Below are 19,253 nucleotides of genomic sequence, written 5' to 3'. Positions count from 1 at the left end.
GAGACCTGCCTTCAGGCTAAACTTGTGAGCTGAGAATTCACCGGTGATATTCTCATCTTCCGCAGCTTGACTCCCTTCTAGTGTCTGCCTGCTCTGGTCACTCTCCAGTGCCTTCAGGTAGTTATTTTTTCTATATTTTCCCCTCAGAGTTTACAGTTGTTATTTGCGGTAGGGTTGGTCAGATAGGAGCCACTCAGCCATGCTGGAAGTGGCAATCCTTATTTGTCTCACTTAAGTGAATGAATGCAAACAGTCCCATGAAGAGATGGTAAAGCTGAGGTCAGAGAGGAAATAAGGTCACAGGTGTGTTTCAGAATGGGCATAGAGAGCAGTCAGCTATGATTTTTAAAAAAAAAAAAAATGGGTTGGGGATTTTTAGAGTAAAATCCTGAAAGAGACCGACTCCTGTCTATGCAAAGCCTCTGTTTTGTGCAATAGTCAATTGGGGATAATATTAGTATACAGCCAATGTTCATTATGTGCCTACTGGGTCTGATGCTAAGCCCCTGAAGTGCATTACTGGTATCTTTTTTAATCCTCAAAACAGCAGGATGACATTGGATTACTTATAATAGGAGATTTTTTTCAGAGGAGGGGACCGAAGTTTAAGTGAAGTTAAACCCAAGATGAAACAGAGTTGTTTGCATGATTAATCAATAATGGCAATAAAAATAAAAATAATGGCTCATATTTATCAAACTATTAACACTGTAGATGATGAGAGGTGTTCTGTAGGGAGTATCCCATTTAATCCTCCCAGCAGCTGTAGGAGGTACTATTATTATCACTCCATCTGACTCTAGAGGTAAATACTGTTGTTTTTACTCTACTTTTTTCAGATGGAAGAATGTGGTTGGAAGAGGCTGAGGAACTTGCCCTAAGGGCACATAATTAACAAGCTGTAGATCTGGGGTTTGAACAGGTAGATTAGCTCCAAAACTAATTGCTTAATCTTTACGCCCCAATTTCCTCCTTGTTTTATGATAAAACATCTGAAAGGGCCTTTCCCTTTAGAGGTCCTCAAATAGCCAGGATTCGTTCCTTTCAGTAAATACCGGATTTCATCGATGGAATCCCCAAGGCTGCGGGCTTCTCTGGCACCTGCACACTGGTGGTACCTGCAAGTATCTGTGGGGTCTGAATCCACCCAAGAACCCATTTCCTACCATTCAGCAGGCACCCCAGCCTACAATGCAAATGAGGAAATCTTCCTAAGCAGGAATTAAACTGCAATAACTGCAGAGGTTCCTTCATCCTGTTTTTCACTTCATGTTTTGGATGCTGCAGGCCGGGTGAGCAGGAATCCCAGTCTCCGGCTGGGGCAGCTGCCCTCCTTTGAGGACTGCCATGAACCACTTCCAGACCATCCTGGCTCAGGTCCAGATGCTGCTCTCCAGCCGTCAGCCCAGCCAGGTGCAGGCCCTCCTGGACAACCTGCTGGAGGAGGGGCTTCTCTCCAGGGAGTACCACTGCGCCCTGCTCCGTGAACCTGATGGGGAGGCTCTGGCCAGGAAGATCTCCTTGACCCTGCTGCAGAAAGGAGACCCAGACCTGGCCTTCTCGGGGTGGGCCTGGCGTGGGCTGCTGCAGGGCCCAGCGATTGAGAAGGACCCTGGCTACAAGGACCATGGTGGTAAGTTGACATCCCCTCTGCTCCAGGAGCGATGACTGGCCCTAGGCACCTCAAGGCTTTTTCTTCCTCTCTGCAAGGGATGTCAATGTGATCATTCCTGTTCCAGGATGGGAAGGCAGACGGGACAGGAATTGAGGCTTCTGGTGGAGCTGGCAGGAGCGGCAAGGGTTTGGAGAACTCAGTCTATGATGACGGGTGTGCTGGAGGCATGCAGTGCGCTTCCCACTCTGCTAAAGAGAAAACCCTCCTGTAGCCATGAAGCCAAATGCCCACTTGGTTTAGTCTCTGAACTTCCTTGATGTGTACTGGGCAATGGGGGGCCACAGATGGACAGAAGAGGTCTTGTATGCCAGGGGCTCACAGTTCAATGGGGAAGATGGATGTGGGCACAATCAGTGTGAGTCAGTGATAGAGAAATGAGGTGTCACAGACAGGAGGGGCCAGCGGGCTAGGGAGCAGAAGATGCTTTGTGTGCATGTGTGTGCCTATGTGCGTGTGTGTGCATATGCACGCATTCACGTGTGTTCATCTGTGTCACAGAAAGAGACAGAAACCGAAGGACAGATAGGAGAGAGAAAGGAAGGGAAAGATAGAATAGAAAGAGACAGAGAGACAGACAGAGATGGAGAGGAAGGAAGGAGGGAGGGAAGGAGGAAATGAAAGGGAGAGTGGGACAGAGAAAGGGAAAGAAAATAGGGGAAAGAGAGAGAGACAGGGAATAGAAATTAGATCAGAGGGAGAGAATGTCTTATTTTTAAAGAGTATTGATGCCCTGGCCAGTTGGCTCAGCAGTAGAGTGTTAGCCCAGCATGTGGAAGTCCCGGGTTCAATTCCCAGTCAGGGCACACAGGAGAAGCAACCATCTGCTTCTCCCCCACCTTCTCTTTCTCTCTCTCTCTTCTCCTGCAGCCATGGCTTGATTGATTTGAGCACATCAGTCCCAGGTGCTGAGGATGGCTCCTTTGAGCCTCTGCCTCAGGCACTAAAAATAGCTTGGTTGCAAGCAGCCCCAGACAGGCAGAACATTGGCTCTGGATGGGGGCTGCTGGGTGTGGTACATGCAAGTGTCTATCTCTGTATCTCCCTTACTCTCACTTAAAAAAATTATAAGTAAATAAAAGAGTTTTGATGATACGAGATATGCCTTAAATCAGAAAAAGACAAGCCCATATCATACTGTTTCATTCACAGCCTTGGCTCCCCAAACATGTTAGGTTTTCCTTCCCAGAGTTACTAAGAGGTTCTCTGCGTTACAAACGACCTTCCTCCCAGCGACACGTGTTTGTTCTGTCTCCTCTATGCAAATCTGTGCCTTTCCAATTTTATGACTTGGTGTCATACATTTCTCGTTAAGTTTTCAGAGTAACTTGGAAACTTGAGATAATAATGATTTATTAATACTTGTATTTACTGGGTGCCAAGTGTAGCCCAAGCACATTCGAGCACCATGATTATTTTACACATAAGGAAGAAAACAGAGACTACTCAGAGGTGACACAACTCTGGGTCCCCAGGAGGAAAGTGGTAGAGGCAGAATTTGAAGACTGACAAGCTTTTATCCTCACCCTGGCCTTGGAGTAAAAAATCTTTTGATGGTCTTGCCTTTAACACCACCGTGGTGTAGTTATTTCTCCAACTCTTCTGCCAAAACACAAGTTCACATGAGGTTGGCTGTCCTGTGGTTCAAGTCTCACCCAGATGGTCTCCTGGATACATCATTTACTCTCCCTCTCCTAGCAGACCTGTGGGGGAAAGGGAGCATCTTTACATCTGAATGGATCTCCCCGACTTCTTAAGTAGACTGTCTGCAGCCCGTGTGGCCAGGGTGGGGGCAGAGGGGACACAGGCCAACCTTGGGCTAAGTCAAAGACGGCCTCTCTCCTAGACACGTAACCCCCTACAGACACCTCTGCCCCTTCCTCCTCCTTTCTCTGGTTCCTGTTATTTAACTGCATTTCCTCCCAGGGGATGCAATACTTTTATTTCTGATCCCACATGACTCTAGAAAGGGAACTGGGCTCAGAGTTGCGTGGTCTTCAGGAGGCTAGGAGACAGAGGAGGACAAATCTCTGTCTTGCCTGCTCCTTCTGTCCTCCTGGCCGGCTGCTCTCCGGGGCTGAAGGCATGAGCCAGGCCCGGGCAGGTGTGCGGCTCTGGTGCAAGTGCGGAGGGAGAACCTTCGGAGGGGCTGAAGAAGGGAAAGAGAATCGTGTGATTTATAAATAAAGGGCGCTGGCTTTAGTTTCAATGAGGGTTCAGAAAAGGAAATGATCATGTGAAGTTTTGTAACTCTCTCCACAATCTATAATGATCTTCACCCTCCACTGCTCCAAACCCTGCACTGTCTGTCCCCCATGTCACGCAGAGAAGCTAAATCCGGACCGTGGCCCACAAGGCCCTTCACCATCTGGCTCTCATCACTTGCTTCTGCCTGGCGCATACTCCAGCCATGCTGGCCCCGTGGCCGCTCCTGGGATACGCTGGCATGGTCTCGGCCTCACTGCACCCGCAGTTCCCTCCATCTAGACTAGAACACTCTTCTCCAGACACCCTCTTGGCCAACCACCTCACGTCCTTTAGCTCTTTGCTCAGATGTCACTTTCTCAACCAGGCTCTACCCTGACCATCCCATTTAGAATCGCAACTCCCCCTCCTCATTACAAGCCCCTCCCTAGACTGGCATGTTTACCCTCTATGTATTTTTCTTTTGTGTGTTTGTTGTTTATTGTGTGGTTCTCGCACTGGAAAATAAGTTCCATGTGGTCGGTGATCTGTGTTCTGATCACAGATGCATCCCAACTGCTTACCATGGTGCTTGGCACAGGATAGGTGTGCAATATGTATATGTTGAATGTTGGGACAGTGGGTGATGGTGGATGGATGGGTGGATGGAGGGACAGATGGATAGGTAGGTAGATGAGTGGGTGAATGGGCAGGTGGGTGGGTGATAAATAGATAAATAGGTGGGTGAGTGGATGGGGATTGGGTGGGTAGGTGGAGTGGGTAGGTGAATAATTCCTGTACTGTCCTTAATCTCACTTTACAGATATGTAAACTGAGACACAGAAGGTTAAGTAATTTGCCTCAGGTCATGGTTTAGGGACGGTTGCTGTTGGATCTCTCTGTGTTTCCTGCTTGGCTGCCTCTTTTAAACAACCCGAAGGAATACCATAAAGGTACCAAGAACAGGTTAAGCAGCTTCAGACTGAAAGTAGCCTAATGATTCAGAAGGCACCTTCGGATACCGCAGCACTTCAGCTGCAGTCTGCAGAAGCCCACTTCTGGGGGTGTGGCCTGGGGACTGTGACTCTGGGCTACACAGAGCAGCAGGGGGCATCCCGCCCCAGGCAAGCTCGGGGAGGCCCCAGGGTTGACAGTGGGTGACAAGCTCCGGAAGGGCAATCCAGGGCCAGAAAAGAGAGAGTTAGGATGGCAGTGATAGACTCTGACTCTCAGTTTTTTCATCTCTAAGATGGGAGTGATGGGCTATCGTGAGAGTCAGTGAGATGGCAGCTGGGCAACTTTCCAAAGCAGTGCCTGCCTGCAGGCAGATAACTCCAGGGGGCAAAGTAGCGAGGAGAACTGGGCAGGGAATAAACACACCAGCAGTATGAGGAGTTGAGAAAACAATCGTGTCTGCAGTCTCACTGGGAGTCCCACATAATATCTAGACACTCATTTCATGCTAACCGCCGTGCTGGGTGCTTGGGTGCTGCAGGCATCTGAATGAGCAATGAGTCAATGTGGCCCTGCCCTCAGACTGGCACATTGGTTAATAGGACTGTGCCCTCAGAGGGCTTGAATTCCAGTTGTGACTCCCTAATTCCAATGGGTATGGCGGTAAGCACTTCCTGGCCCTCTGAGCCTCAGTTTCCCCATCTAGAAGGTGGAGGTAATAACTGTACACAGACTGGTGTTCTGAGGAGTCAGTGATCTCATCCAACATAAAGCACATGCATTTTGGGCAAGAGGAAAGCTGGTGCCGACCCATCAGCCTTGAGGGTGGGGTTGGGCACACACCGAGGGGAACAGAAGGACGACCGGGGGTGAGGTCAGGTGTAGCCCGTGGGTCTGTGGACAGAGCGGGGGGGGGGGGGCAGCGGTGTATTTTGGGTTTGCTTTCCCAGGGACTATAGGACACCGCCCTGCCCCTTTCATGGTTTTAGTGGTTTCCAACATCCGGTCTGCCAGAAATTTTGCGCCAGTTCGCAAAAGAGTTAACAACCATCCTGCTGTTGTATGAAGATTATAGTCTATAACAGGGGTCCCCAAACTACGGCCCTGCGGGCGCATGCGGCCCCCTGAGGCCATTTATCCGGCCCCCGCCCCATTTTCGGAAGGGGCACCTCTTTCATTGGTGGTCAGTGAAAGGAGCATAGTTCCCATTGAAATACTGGTCAGTTTCTTGATTTAAATTTACTTGTTCTTTATTTTAAATATTGTATTTGTTCCCATTTTGGTTTTTTACTTTAAAATAAGATATGTGCAGTGTGCATAGGAATTTGTTCATAGTTTTTTTTTTTATAGTCCGGCCCTCCGACGGTCTGAGGGACAGTGAACTGGCCCCCTGTATAAAAAGTTTGGGGACCCCTGCTCTATAATCATTGGGTTGAAAAACACTGACATCTTATTGTTTTCTCTGGCTTTCCTTTGTTGTTTTGTTGTGTTGCATTTTTATGCTGTAATATTTTTGCCCATGAGAGCTCTATTCTAAGTACCATACGACAAAGGCTCCCTCCAGGATGTTGCCTGATTTATTGGAAAGGGAGGGACACACCCCAGTCTGCAAAGCTCTTCCTAAAGCTTCCTTCCCCATTTGGCCCTTAGGATGAGAGCCACCAGAGCCGGGGCCACAGAGAGGAGTGGGGACGCGCCCTCCCCCACTCCTTTCCCCTGACCCAGTCCTGCTCCTATGGGAGCCTCCTTTGCCTTCCGGAAGGAGACACGTTGTCAAGACTGACTGTTGTCCTTTCACCCTGGGCGGCTTCTCAGCCAGTCAGGCCCACTTCACCTTCATCCCCGGGAACCACAGAAGGAGAAGCACCTGCACCCGGAAGCTGGCACTTCCTCACGGGTTTTCCCGGGCTGACCAGTTGCCTGTTCCATGCTTGGCCTGGCTCCAAGCCTGGTGCCTGACCCAACCACAGATGGTTTCTGTTCTCTGTTGTTACCTTGAGCAGCACACCTGTAATCTTCCTGTTTATTGGTCTCTCCAGCTACCTCTCCGCCACCTACTTGCCTGCCCTCAAACCTACCTGGTTTACCTACCCACCTATTATCTACTTATCAATTTATCAATCTTTCTACTTATCTAGTTGCCTATATATTTATGTATCAACTTATTTACTTGCCTTTCTACCAACTAATCCATTTGTATATAACCTACTAACAGGCTTCTCATATACCTTCCTCCCTGCCTGATTTGGATATATACAGTTTTATTGTCTCTATTCACCTACTTCTATTCACTGATCTCGTTTCCTTCCTTTCTCACCTCCTTCTTTCCCTCCTCCTTAATCATTTATTTAGCACCTGCTGGAAATTGTGGTGGTTGCAAATAGCATAAGAAAAAGCACTGGCAAGGTGCTGGCTAGTGGCTCAGTGGGTAGAGCATCAGCCTGGAGTATGGATATCCCAGGTTTGATTTCCAGTCAGGGCACACAGGAAAAGTGACCATCTGCTTCTCCTTGCCTACCCCCCCCTTGTTTCCCTCTTCCCCTCCTGCAACAGTGGCTGGATTGATTTGAGCATGGCCCCAGGCACTGATACCTCCATTGGAGTGCATCAGCCTCAAATACTAAAAATAGTTCAGTATTTGAGCATCGGCCCCTGATAGGGTTGTTGGGTGGATCCAGGTCGGGGTGCATGCAGGAACCTGCCTCTCTATCTCCACTCTCCTCGTCTAAAAAGAAAAAAGAAAGAAAAGAAGAAAAAGCACTTCCAACTTAGTAAGGGAGGATTCTTCATCCATTTGAAACTTGAGACTACCTTGATCATTCAAATACAAGCTTCAACCACTCATTCAAACAATCTTGGAGTAGTGTGTCTTTTAAATCAGAAAATAAAACCCTGACTCTGAAACATTAATGACTTAATGATCTAATCTGAGGCAAGGGGCAATATTCATGAAATAGGAAGTTCACAATGTTGTCAAATACATGGCAACAAGTTTTCTAAAAATGAATTAAGCAGAAGATTGTTGTTAGCTGGAAAAGGAAGGAAAGGGGGAACTCAGACCTTGAAGGATGGCTACTATATGGGGAGAAGGCAGGAGTGAGGTCCTGGGAGGGACACTATGTGAGCAGAGGCACAGGTAGGGCCAAGCCAGGTGTGTCGGGGAGACTGCAGCAAGGAATGGTGAGTTTCCCGGAGTGCTAACCTTACTTTGGAAGACCAAGTTCCCCCGCATCTTCTCCTTAAGAGTTGGCAGGGGACCCCAGTCTGGCAACTTTAACAATGCTTCTGCTGGTAGCTACTGGTCTTTGTCATGCTAGATCCTGATTAAGTTAGAGACATTCAGATGCCCAAGGCAAGGCTGAGAGAGTTCTCCAGACAGGAGGGAATGGAGCCCTGGGCTCAAGAGAGTGATTTCCACCTCTGGGGTTGTTTTGAAGGGAACGTTAGCAAGAATGCAGGATGCTTTCATAGGGAGAAAATTCAGGGTGGGCTTAACCTGTCCACCCTACTCCTTGCCCTTTCCACTCAGCCCAGGAGTCTTGTCATCTGTGTCTTCAACAGCCAGCCTCCTCTCCTCATCTCTTCATCTCCATGGCCTCAGCTGGAACTCAGACCCCCATCGGCTCCTGGCTGGGCAGCAGCATGCCTCCTGCCTGGTTTCTCTACCCCAGACCCTCCTTGTACTGATCTCAGCCTCTGCCACCAGCCAAGCACACAGGCTAGCACATGTCACTGCCCAGCTCCGAGACCTTCTGGGTTGACGTAGGCATGATCGGATTCTGGTCTTGTGGCGTGTAGGTCTCGAGGGGCCAAGGAGGATGAGGAAAGACCGGGTGGCAGCAGCTGCTGCTGTCCAGGAGAGAGATGATGGCATCCGGGCAGGTGCGCCACCAGGCCTGGCTGACTCTCATCGCAAGCTCTGCCCTGCCATGAACTGATTCAGAACTGCTTTGGCCATGGCCTGTCGCAGTCCAGCCGCGACAAGTCTATTACGGGGTCTCGAACTGGAAAAGATATGAAATTGAATAAATGATAGACAGAGACTTAAAGATATATACATACAGATGGGTTCGGGAGGACACCACAGGGAACAGTCTCTACTGTTCCTTAGCCGTAAGGTAACTGCTCCCAAAAGCATATCCGCCTTTTTTCATGGAAAAAACGTGGCCATTAGCAATTCAAGTAAGTTTCCAAGGCAACTGAACGACAACTCCCACCATACCATTCAAATCTAACTTTACACCAATAGGAAACTAGCTTCCAGCCTCTCCCGGAGAACATGGGTGAGACAAGCGAGAATCAGGTATAGCTCTTCGTTAACTAGGCAGGTGAGGTGGGAGTTGGGCCCAGCACCTCTGTCCAGATTGCAAAAATACTCTGTTTATTTATTTGGTCCCCAACAATGGCCACTGGAGCTGGCTGCCTCTGAGGACAGGAGGGGACTCCCACAGGTGGCCTCAAGACAGCTGAACAGCCAGGGATGCCTCTCTCTTGGCCCTAGGTCATGGGATGGTGAGACTTCCTGAGATTTCTAATATTCGTCCCTTCTGTTTTGTTAGCCTACCAAAGCAAGACTCTGTTTCAAGTTGACTCTTAACATTCCTTATTTGTCTGCCTATTTCCTCCCGCTGGGAGTTCTGAAAGCAGCGGCTGCTTCAAAATAACCACCATACGAAGATAGGCATCATTATCCTCAGTTCATACATGGGGAAACTGAGGCCCACACAAGGAAAGTGAGGCTCCCAGACATGCACCTGCTAGTGACAGCAGGGGCTACAGACCAGCTCCTCACCCTCCCCACCCAGGGCCTTTTCAGTAAAAATATGGTTTCCCAAACAGCTTTTCTGTTAGCACCACCCTGGTGACGTCGGCCCATCACCTATACTATTATTTGCTTGACAGTTTTTTCTTTCAAACCACTTAAGTTTTTTATTCAACTTTATTTCCTAGGAAAAGTTTGTGTCTGTCATAAATGAAAAAGAATGCCACACATATAAGTTAACTATGAAACGGGAAAGCAGAGTAATGTTATTCAGTTCTAGCCAAACACTATTGTCTACTGAAGGCTTGAGGCTGGGGTCTGCTCTCTGTGAAATGGAGAGGTCATGCTGTTAGGAGAGGTGTTAAACACTCTTCTTCTTCTTTTACCTCCCCCTCCTCCTCCCCTTCTCTTCCTCCTCCTCCTCCTCCTCCTCCTCCTCCTCCTCCTCCTCCTCCTCTTCTTCTCCTCCTCCTCCTCCTCCTCCTCCTCCTCCTCCTTCTTCTTTTCTCCTCTCCCCCTCCTCAGAGAAAAAAAAGAAAGAAAGCAAGAAAAAGTCAAAGAAAAGAAAAAGAAGAGATGTTAAAGAAGTATTAGCCCCAAACTGAGACTTTCTCCTTGATGCTCTCGGGAGCATGGGCAGAGACCTGAAAAGGCACACTAACTTTCTCCCTGTGTGAGTCAATGTTTTTTGGCCCCACGTCTGTCTGTGTCACTATAAACCATCTGGCATATAACCCATGTTTTGGGTAACATCCTTTTATATGTAATTTATGTTTCAGTCCAATGTCTTGCATAAAAATGATGGGCAAACCACTCATGATCTGCAGGGAAGTCCAGGGCAGTTTGGTGGTGGCGGGGGTAGTGGGGGAGGGGAGTGGAATCGAAGGAGTCTGCTGCAGCCCGGCCAGGACTCGTAGCTGGTCTGAGACATTTGTGGGGCCGATCCTGGCCCCATCCTGCGGAGGATAGCAGATATTGCCAGCTGCCACCATTGTGATCTCCATCATATTTCAGCATGTTAGTGTGTTGAAGGTCCTCTCAGCACACAACTTTATAACCTTCTTCAGTTCACCCTATTTTGCCCACAACAAGGAACTGAAATTAACATCAGAGGCTTGGGGAGCCTTTAAGGGAGTGTGGACAAATTAGAGTGTGTCTAGATAAGAGATATCTGAGAACTTGAAGCCACCTGGTGGGGGGAGAGTTTTCTGCTGGTCCCTTACTTTCTTCTTTTGCATGCCAGTTTAGTGTTATTAGAGCTCCTGACCTGACTGGTGCAGGGAAACAGGCAAACTGGTGAGAGATGAAGCTACCTGCTCCTGAGCTGGGCATCCGGAAAGCACTGTCCTGAGGGTACCAGGAGGGGCTGCTAGACTCACTGCATTTCCCACACCATGCGTTGCCTGGCTCCATATCCTGAGGGGTCCTACCTGCCAGAGCCCCAAGGTAAAAAAGTGGGTGGAGGAAGTTGGGGCTGAGAATGCTGCTTAATTTAGGCTGAGGTCTCTGCTTGTCTTGCCATCTCAAATAAATAGACACGCTCTGAACTGGGGAGTGGGTAAGAGAGGGAACCCTTGTCCTTCTGTGGCTGTTGGAAGAAGTAAGGCAGTTGGCCATTTCCTTCCACGTGAGGGCCACTCAGGTCAGTCTAGATGCCTGGAATGCGAGAGGGTTTTATCAGCCCTTGGAGAGTTCTAGAGGGCCCACTTTCAGAGGGTGTATTGTTAGCTCTCAGATTAATGGCCTGGCTTGGCCAACCACAGGGTCCTCAATCTGCCAGGTAAACACTGGGGGTGCCCTTGAAGGATGGGACCCCTGCCAGACCCCACCCCATCCTCAGGGAATCAGGGAAGCCTAGCCAGAGTGAGCCCCTTGGTATAGTTGTTGAACCTCAGCCAGCTGGCGATAGCCGGTCACTTGGACAGACGCTGCCCTTTCCCCAGTTCCCAAGTGGTGTTTTGAGAGAGAAGTAGGGGATAGGGAACAGATAGTGCGAAACAGCGTAGTACGGACAACTGGCAACTGCTCTGAAGTCAGAGTGTCAGGTTTGAATCCCACTGCACTACTGGCTGGGGGCGGTGTGACACTGAACGTGCCACCAACCCTCTCTGAGCCTGTCTGCCTGGGCTGTAAAAAGGGAAAAGGGAAGTGTCATATGACACGATAATGGGGAGGGATTAAAGGGTCTAGCACAGTGCCTGGCACAGTGTAGAAAATGGCTGTCAGCATAGGATTCCTATATATATATATTGGGGTTGGCAGTGTTGTGTGGTTGAGAGGAGTGGGACTCCTTTGTTCAGAGGACGCTGAAATACGTGGCTTCCTCTGAACCCCTGATTGATGACAAGTGTGCTCTGTTGGATGCAGCCAGAGATTGTTTGAAGGGGAGAAAGAGGTCACCTTGACCAACCTCTTCAATTCCAGATGAGGAAATCCAAGCCTGGGAAAGAAAGTGGCCTCTCGTGGTGGACGGGATCCAGGACCTATAGAGGAGGAAGGGAAGGAGTAATGCCTAAGGGGGTGTGGTGTTGGAATTGCCCTGTTGCTCAGCTGAGCCTTCCGCGGGGCATCCAGCTTCTCAGGAGTAAACAAATAGCTCAGGGTCCTCTTGGAGTTCACATGCCCTGCAGGGGTGGTTTGCCTCCCTCACAGTGGTGCTGAGCTAGATAGAAAGTAGGGGCCACCCAGGGGTGGTGGAGTGAGCTCCTGGCTAGCCAGGGCTTGCAGATCACATGCGTGGGCAGGTTAGCTCCCCCGCGCCAGTGGGGGACTGGCCGTTGCCAAGAGCGAAGAGCGGCTCTGGAAGCGCGCGCCAGTGGAGCGGTGCGCGACCCAGGCGCTTCCGAGAAAGCGCGTGGTGGACGCTGCAGGAGGAGGCTTGGATGCCTGCTTATTTCCCAGTTTAGCCCCAAGCCCCCGGTGCAGAAAGTGAAAGAGAAAAAGGGCTGTTGCAGGGGGTGGAGGTGGGGTGGCCCGGTGACTAGCCATCCCAGGTTCACAGCAGCCCCGGAGCTGTCTAGAGGGAGAAGCCACCGTCAGCGCGGCAGCGCGCGGGAGTCCGGGGAACAGCGGTAGGTGACCAACGTCCCTCTGCAGCACTTAAAGGAGGGCTGAGAATCAGACAGCAACTACTGGCCTGAGGCCACACAGCAAGGCTGGGAGTAAGGGAAGAAAATGTGTCGTTTCCCAGAGTGTAGACCTGGGAAACTTCTCGTTACCAGCAACCCTTGAAGGACCAGGAACGGGAACCTGTGCTTGGCTGCCGAGTTCGAGCGCTGGGACAAAGGGGAGGCGGCGGGAAAAGCCAGGGGGGAGTGGGGAGTGTTCGCGGAGGGACTGGAATGCAAAGGGAGCCCGCAGAGCATACTGAACGCAGGTCAAGCCCTAGGCTGGCAGACAATCCCGTTCTAGACTCGCCATAGGCTTGTCCCAGACTCTGTAAAGACGCGCAGGAGTGCGCCTGGGGGACACAGGCTGTTTCTCTACGGAGGACCTTGGACCAAGGCTGCCCTTCTCTGAGCCTCAGTTTCCCCGTTGGATCATACTCCTGTTTAGACTCCGGAGTCTGGGTACGCGGCCATCCTGGTAGGGTCCCTGAGTCTGGGGGTGCTGCCCTCGCGGTGGGATTCCTCTGCCCAGGGGGTAGGGGCGGTGGGGAGCCGAACTTGAGCGCACTGGAGAGATCCTCACCTCTCTGACCATGTTGGGAGGCGGGGTCTTTCCTGGACTGCTTTTGACAGTTGGTATCTCTTCCTCACTGTGGGGTCCTGAGCTACACCATCTAAGGAGAGAAATTAAGGAGCCCCTGCAAAGGAAGCGTGGGGCTCTCAGGGGTCCCAGAACGCTGGAATTGGAGCCACCAGGTCCAACTCTGTCTGGGATCCTTAGCACTGCGGGGAGTCCCACAGCCCTTCCCTCAACCTGATAAAGGAGAAGGGACACGAGCCCAGGAATCCAGAGCACCCCACCTCCAATTGCAGCCAGAGGTTCGTCACTTTGGTAGGAGGTCCTCCATCTGTGCACAGCTCCCTTCCCCACCGGAAGAAATGCTTCTGGTTGATCAGAAGATTAAGAAAGTTGATGCTCTTATTCTAGGGCCTGGTGTAGCTGAAGGGGGAAGGGAGGAGACCCCAGCAAATTATCATCTTCCAAGCCCCAGTCTGCCTTAGGCAAGGACCTGGTCTCCTCTTAAGATGCCAGGATGTGGAGTGGAAGGGTCCTCGGAGATAACTGAGCCAAGGATTCGCAGGCTTACCATACCTGAGAATCACCCAGGAGGCTGTTCAGTGAGTGGGTTCCAGGCCCCGCCCCGAACCCCATTGGCTAGGCCTGGGATGGGGCTCCAACTGGCAGGTTATTGTGTTTATCCCAGGTGATTCTTATGTCAGGGGTCCAGAGGTCATACACACATTGAGAGGCACAGATGTGGTCCAACCTCTGTACTCTCTCCCTGTTACAAAAACTCTGGGGACTTCCCCAGGAGGTTTTGGCAAAGGCCACACGGCTGAGTAGTTGGTAGAGTCAGGATTTGAATCAAAGTTTCCAGAGCAGGAGGGAGGCTTTCCAAAGACTTTGCGGTGAGTGGTTGAAAGACAGTTCTCAAAAAAGGGATTAATTGACACTGGTTCCCATAGGCAGGAAACTGATACTTTTCTGATTGTTCTTCATCCTTCTCTGTTTTTGTGTATAGGGATCTTTAACAGCACTCTAAACTCTGCACTGTACTCGCTAATGTTTCTCTTTAACAAAATGGTAGGGCGGCTGACATTATTTTGATAATGTCAAAATTTTTTTCAATGACATTGTTTATTTTTTTCCATGTGAGGTAGTCATAGAAAGTTTTCTTTTTCTAAAATAATAACAAACTTTACCAATGTAACCATTTTAAATGTACAATTTAGCGGCATTGAGTACATTCACAATGTTGTGCAACTATCACCACCAGCCATCTCCAGAACCATTTTCTTCCTCAACTGAAAGTCTGTCTCTATTAAACAACAATTCTTTTTTTTTTTTTGTATTTTTCTGAAGCTGGAAACGGGGAGAGACAGTCAGACAGACTCCCTCATGCGCCCGACTGGGATCCACCTGGCATGCCCACCAGGGGGCGATGCTCTGCCCATCTGGGGCGTTGCTCTGTTGCAACTAGGGCCATTCTAGCGCCTGAGGCAGAGGCCATGGAGCCATCCTCAGCACCCGGGGCCAACTTTGCTCCAATGGAGCCTTGGCTGCAGGAGGGGAAGAGAGAGACGGAGAAGAAGGAGAGGGGGAGGGGTGGAGAAGCAGATGGGCACCTCTCCTGTGTGCCCTGGCTGGGAATCAAACCCGGGACTCCTGCACGCCAGGCCGATGCTCTACCACTGAGCAAACCGGCCAGGGCTTAAACAACAACTCTTTATTCTCCTATCCCTTCCAGCTCCTAGCAACCACCACTCAACTTTCTGTTTCTATGACTTTGACTACTCTAGGTTCCTTTAAGTGGAATCATGTATTTGTGTTTGGCTTCTTTTGCTTAGCATATCATCTTCTGGGTTCATCCATGTTGTAACATGGGTCAGAACTTCATTCCTTTTTATGGCCAAGTAATATTCCAATGTGAAAATAGATCACATTTATCTGTTTATCTGTCAGTGGATACCTGAGTTGTTTCCACCTTTTGTCTATTGTGAATAGTGCTGTTATGAATCTTCATGTATATGTTTGAATCCTTGTGTTCAATTCCACAATGTTTTCTTTTAAAATGAATATATTTGGTTTTTTAAAACTAATTTAAGAAAGATATTAAGGTAAATTATACACAGGTGGTATGAAGACATGATGAAAAATTGTAAAGGAGGCAGGTGGATGGTGGAAGTTTGGGAGACTCTGGATTAATGGAAAGACCCTATTAGTGGAAAGACCAATTTACACTGTGGGACTGAAGGCTGCTAGATCAAGGGCATGGTGGCTGGGGGACTTTTGGAAGGAAAATCTAAGCAATGAGGAAGTGCCTGACTGGTGGTAGTGCAGGGGAGAGAGTGTTGACCCAGAACACCAAGGTTACCAGCTTGAAATTTGAGGCCACTGGCTTGATCCTAGGTCAAAGGCTTGATCCTGAGGTCGCCAGCTGGATCCAGAGAACACCGATTGAGCATGGGGTCACTGGCTTATGTCTGAGGTCGCCAGTGACCCCGGCCAAGGCACGTTTGAGAAGCAATCAGTGCACAATAAGTGAAGCAATGATCAATGCTTCTCCCTCTCTCTCTCTCTCTTTCAAAAAAAGAAGAAGAAGAAGAATTGAGGAAGTGTCCAGTGGTGGCAGAAATGGAGGGAGGGTCTGGAAAGTTCACTTGGGGGAAGGAGAATTGTAGCCTTCCTGCCATTCAAGACAAGCCATGCAAGGTGAGAGTTCTCAGAATCACCAATGTGTGTGTGTGTGTCAAGGGCGAGACACAAAGAGGATGCTCATTTAAAAATTCCAATTCCTCGGCCACGCCCCAGACCAACTGAACCAGAATTTAGTGGGGGTGAGGCCCAGGCTGCTATCTGGTTAGCACCCTTCCCAGGCAGTTTTGATGGATAGATAACCACCCCTGCCAAGTGCTGTCTCTATAGACAGATCCTGGCAGGCAGGGCCAGACCGTGATTCATCTCAGAGTCTCCAGCATCCAGCAGAGGGTCTGACGCTGGCTTGGTGCCATGTTAAGTTGAGCTAGGGATCAGGCCTGGAGTTGAAGGCCTGATTCAGTAACTGCAGCCATGCATTCTCATCCCCTTCCCCGTCCCTGCCCCAGCACCTGGTTCAAGCTCTCTTTCCCAAAAAACTTGTTGGACTCCTTTTCCAGGTCACTGACCGCAGCAGGGAATGTTGGGACATGCAGAGGGAAGGCTGCTAGTGGGTGAGGGAGACCAGAGGAGCCAGAAGGCGGATTGCTTCCTGGACTAGCAGTGAGGCACACCCTGCCTCCCCTGGTTGCAGCCCTACCAGCTTGTCTTCTCCCTTTTCATCTCAGGACCACCAGGCTCCCCGCCCCAAAAAACTATACCATCTATAGGCGCGTGCACAAACCAAGGTGGTCTCGTTTGAGTTCTAAGATTGTCCAAGTTGTCATGAGGTGGCTGTCTTCAGTGGGAGTCCAGAAAGATAGGACGCTTATCTGAGCTCTCAGAGGTGGTCTGGGTGGGGCCTTTGGTGGGGTTCTTTATGATTTCCAGACCCCACTTGGGGAAAACCAGAGCCAAATTGTCTCAGGTGGGGCTCCCTAGGAAGCAGATGAGGAGTGGAAGAGGTCCTGGTGGGTGGGGGATATCCGCAGGGAAAGGCAGGAGGCAGGACTGGGCAGAGCGAGGGGTTGGGGTACAATACAGTCACAACAGAGGTCTCAGCCAATCCCATGGGGACTGCTGACGCTGGGACGGACTGCAGGATCATCTCAGATGCGGGCACGGAGATCAGACCTTTGCCACGGCCACCGTCACATGGGCTGCCCCCAGAGGAGGGTGTGGCTTTGGATTATTCTGAGAGCTTGCGCAGTGAGCTTGAGCCGCTTGTCCTCCAGCAGCTGGTGCTGGTGGGGCTGACCTGAGCAGCACGCCGCAGCGTCCGCCACACAACTGGAAGGGAGCAAGTCAGGGAGTATCTGGAGGCCAAGGTCCAAACTGTCACCTGGAGTTGTGTTTTTAACTGTATTCTGGGCAGCCCCTTCGGGGGAGGGATGGCTCAGAGCCCCCCATCCCCTTTCATCTAACAGCTCTGTCGTCACCTGTGCTGAGAGCTCAGCTCCTTGTACAATTTCATGTGAAAGCCACTGCTCTAGAGTGCCATTCTTATTTACCAGACACGGGCACTGGAGACCAGAGAGGAAAGGGGCTCATCTAGGGTCACGCAGCCTGTCAGACACAGAGCGGGGGCCCAGATCTCAGGTCTCCTGTGTCCCCGTGTTGATCCCGTCCTGCCTGTCTGTTGTCAACTCCCCCATCTCCACGGCCGTGCCTGTCCACTCCCTCCGTCCTTCCTCCAACTGCTGAGGAGCCCGCGAACAGGGCCTGGAGCCAACTGTGCTTCCGTTTTCTGCTTTCTTGCTCCGCGGTCCCTTTGTCCTGGCACAGTCTGGTCCTGGCGCAAGGGTGGGGGGCAGCTGTGATGGCAATGCCAGGGTAATGGAGGCTGCTGGAACTGGGGTGCACGGATTGGATGCAGTGGGATCCAGTGGTGCGCTGTGCCCCACAGTTCCCAGACGGCTCGTCTCTTCATCTCCTCTCAGTCCAAGCTGGCGCCAGAGCCAGGAAAACACCTTAGAAGCCACAGCCTCCTGTTCTCCCTGCTCCCACCCTTTGTGGAATCAATCAGACCATTTGAACGCACGGGGCGGGTCCCCTCCAAGCCCTTCTGTCGGAATAGACGCTCCTGTGCGTTTCAGTTTTGCGGCAGGCAGGACGTAATTCAATCCTGCCTCTTTCTGCCCCAACCACCCATCCATTCCAAGCCATCGTCTTTCCAACTGCTCAGAGATAGAAGGGACCTTAGCGGGCCTCCAAGGCCAGGGTTGCAAACCCAAATTCCTGGGGGGCTGTATTTGTGTAAAATGGGGTCAGGTAGAAGGCAATTAAGAGTAGTGGGAACTTTGGCTACAATTGTGTACTCTATATGGCAACAATTGTGTACTGTATATGTGTACACACACACACACATTCAAACCTGGGCCTATGGGCCTGACCCAACCCTCATTTTAGAGTCCATACTCCAAACCAAGCCCCCTGTGTCCCAGCTGTGAAGCCTGCGGTTAGAGTTGAGTTCCAGAGCTAAGAAAGAGCAGTATCCCCAGACCTCTCCTGACAGGAAGCTTGTCTAGCCTGCTGCCCCGATTACATGTTCACCCACATGCATGCACATGCATGCACATGTCTGATCTCCCTGCCTGGAAGAGAAGAGACTAGAACCTCCAGCCGCCTTCTAGCCCCATAAGCTCCACAACATTGCCATATACCTCAGTTTCCCTTCTGTTTTTTGTGACTTCCTCAGATCCCTCCAAGGAGTAAAAGTCTTGAGTGAGACCAGCAGTTTCTCTAAGTCCTCCCTGTCGCATTTTCCTGGGATGCCCACACTGGGCTGGCAAACAGTGGGCCAGAACCCGGGGCTTCCTCCTCTGAAGGTATACTTGCCTTCCCCTTGTCTAGCTGCAAGTCCAGAACATTCTCGTCTCCTCCCCCAGAACTGGAGGTTCTTGGGCCCAAATTGCCCCCTCCTGGGATGGCTCACAGCCTCGCGAGAACGCAGATGTTCCTTTTCGGGCACCCCCCAGGGGCCAGGCTCTGTGCAGCTGCTGTCGGGGAGTCACAGCGATGCCCCAAACCATGAAGCTTCCATGCCTTTGTTTTTGCTCTGTTTCTTGTAAACGTCAGGAGCCTTTCAACTTTGGGGTCACCACACACCTCACTTTATAGTCCTCTATGATCTTTGGTCCGTACAAGGCCAACTCTCAATTTCCCCTTGCCCTGTCTGGCATCCATTCTAATGCATTCCAGGTATAACCTTTTGTTTGCATGTGTTCTTTTCATTAAGTTAAATTTGTTGGGGTACATTGGTTAATAACATTATATAAGTTTCAAGTGTCTACTTCTAGAATACGTCGTCGGTACGCTGCATTGTGTGCTCGCCACCCGAGCATCACCATACGTTTGACCCCCTTTATCTTCCTCATC

The 19,253-nt window shown here is 50.5% G+C and overlaps 1 protein-coding gene across 6 annotated transcripts in view; it reads left to right on the top strand.

Moving 5' to 3' along the window:
• Positions 1 to 1,303: 1,303 nt before the first annotated feature.
• CIITA (class II major histocompatibility complex transactivator) overlaps positions 1,304 to 19,253 on the top strand; it is a 53,303-nt gene continuing 35,353 nt past the window's right edge. For 3 of the 6 annotated variants that reach the window (XM_066382616.1, XM_066382618.1, XM_066382615.1), the window contains exon 1: positions 1,304 to 1,633. In XM_066382616.1, the coding sequence (XP_066238713.1) occupies positions 1,348 to 1,633 (286 nt within the window). In that variant the 5' untranslated portion in view covers positions 1,304 to 1,347. Of the gene's footprint in view, positions 1,634 to 10,837; positions 11,019 to 12,231; positions 12,644 to 12,731; positions 12,949 to 19,253 lie in introns of those variants that run through there. The other 3 variants (XM_066382619.1, XM_066382621.1, XM_066382620.1) reach the window with 3 other exon arrangements.

The sequence above is a fragment of the Saccopteryx leptura genome, chromosome 4, assembly GCF_036850995.1.
Source record: "Saccopteryx leptura isolate mSacLep1 chromosome 4, mSacLep1_pri_phased_curated, whole genome shotgun sequence".
NCBI lineage: Eukaryota > Metazoa > Chordata > Mammalia > Chiroptera > Emballonuridae > Saccopteryx > Saccopteryx leptura.
The sequence above is the reverse complement of the archived record's forward strand: the minus strand, read 5'-3'. Positions and strand labels throughout refer to the sequence as shown.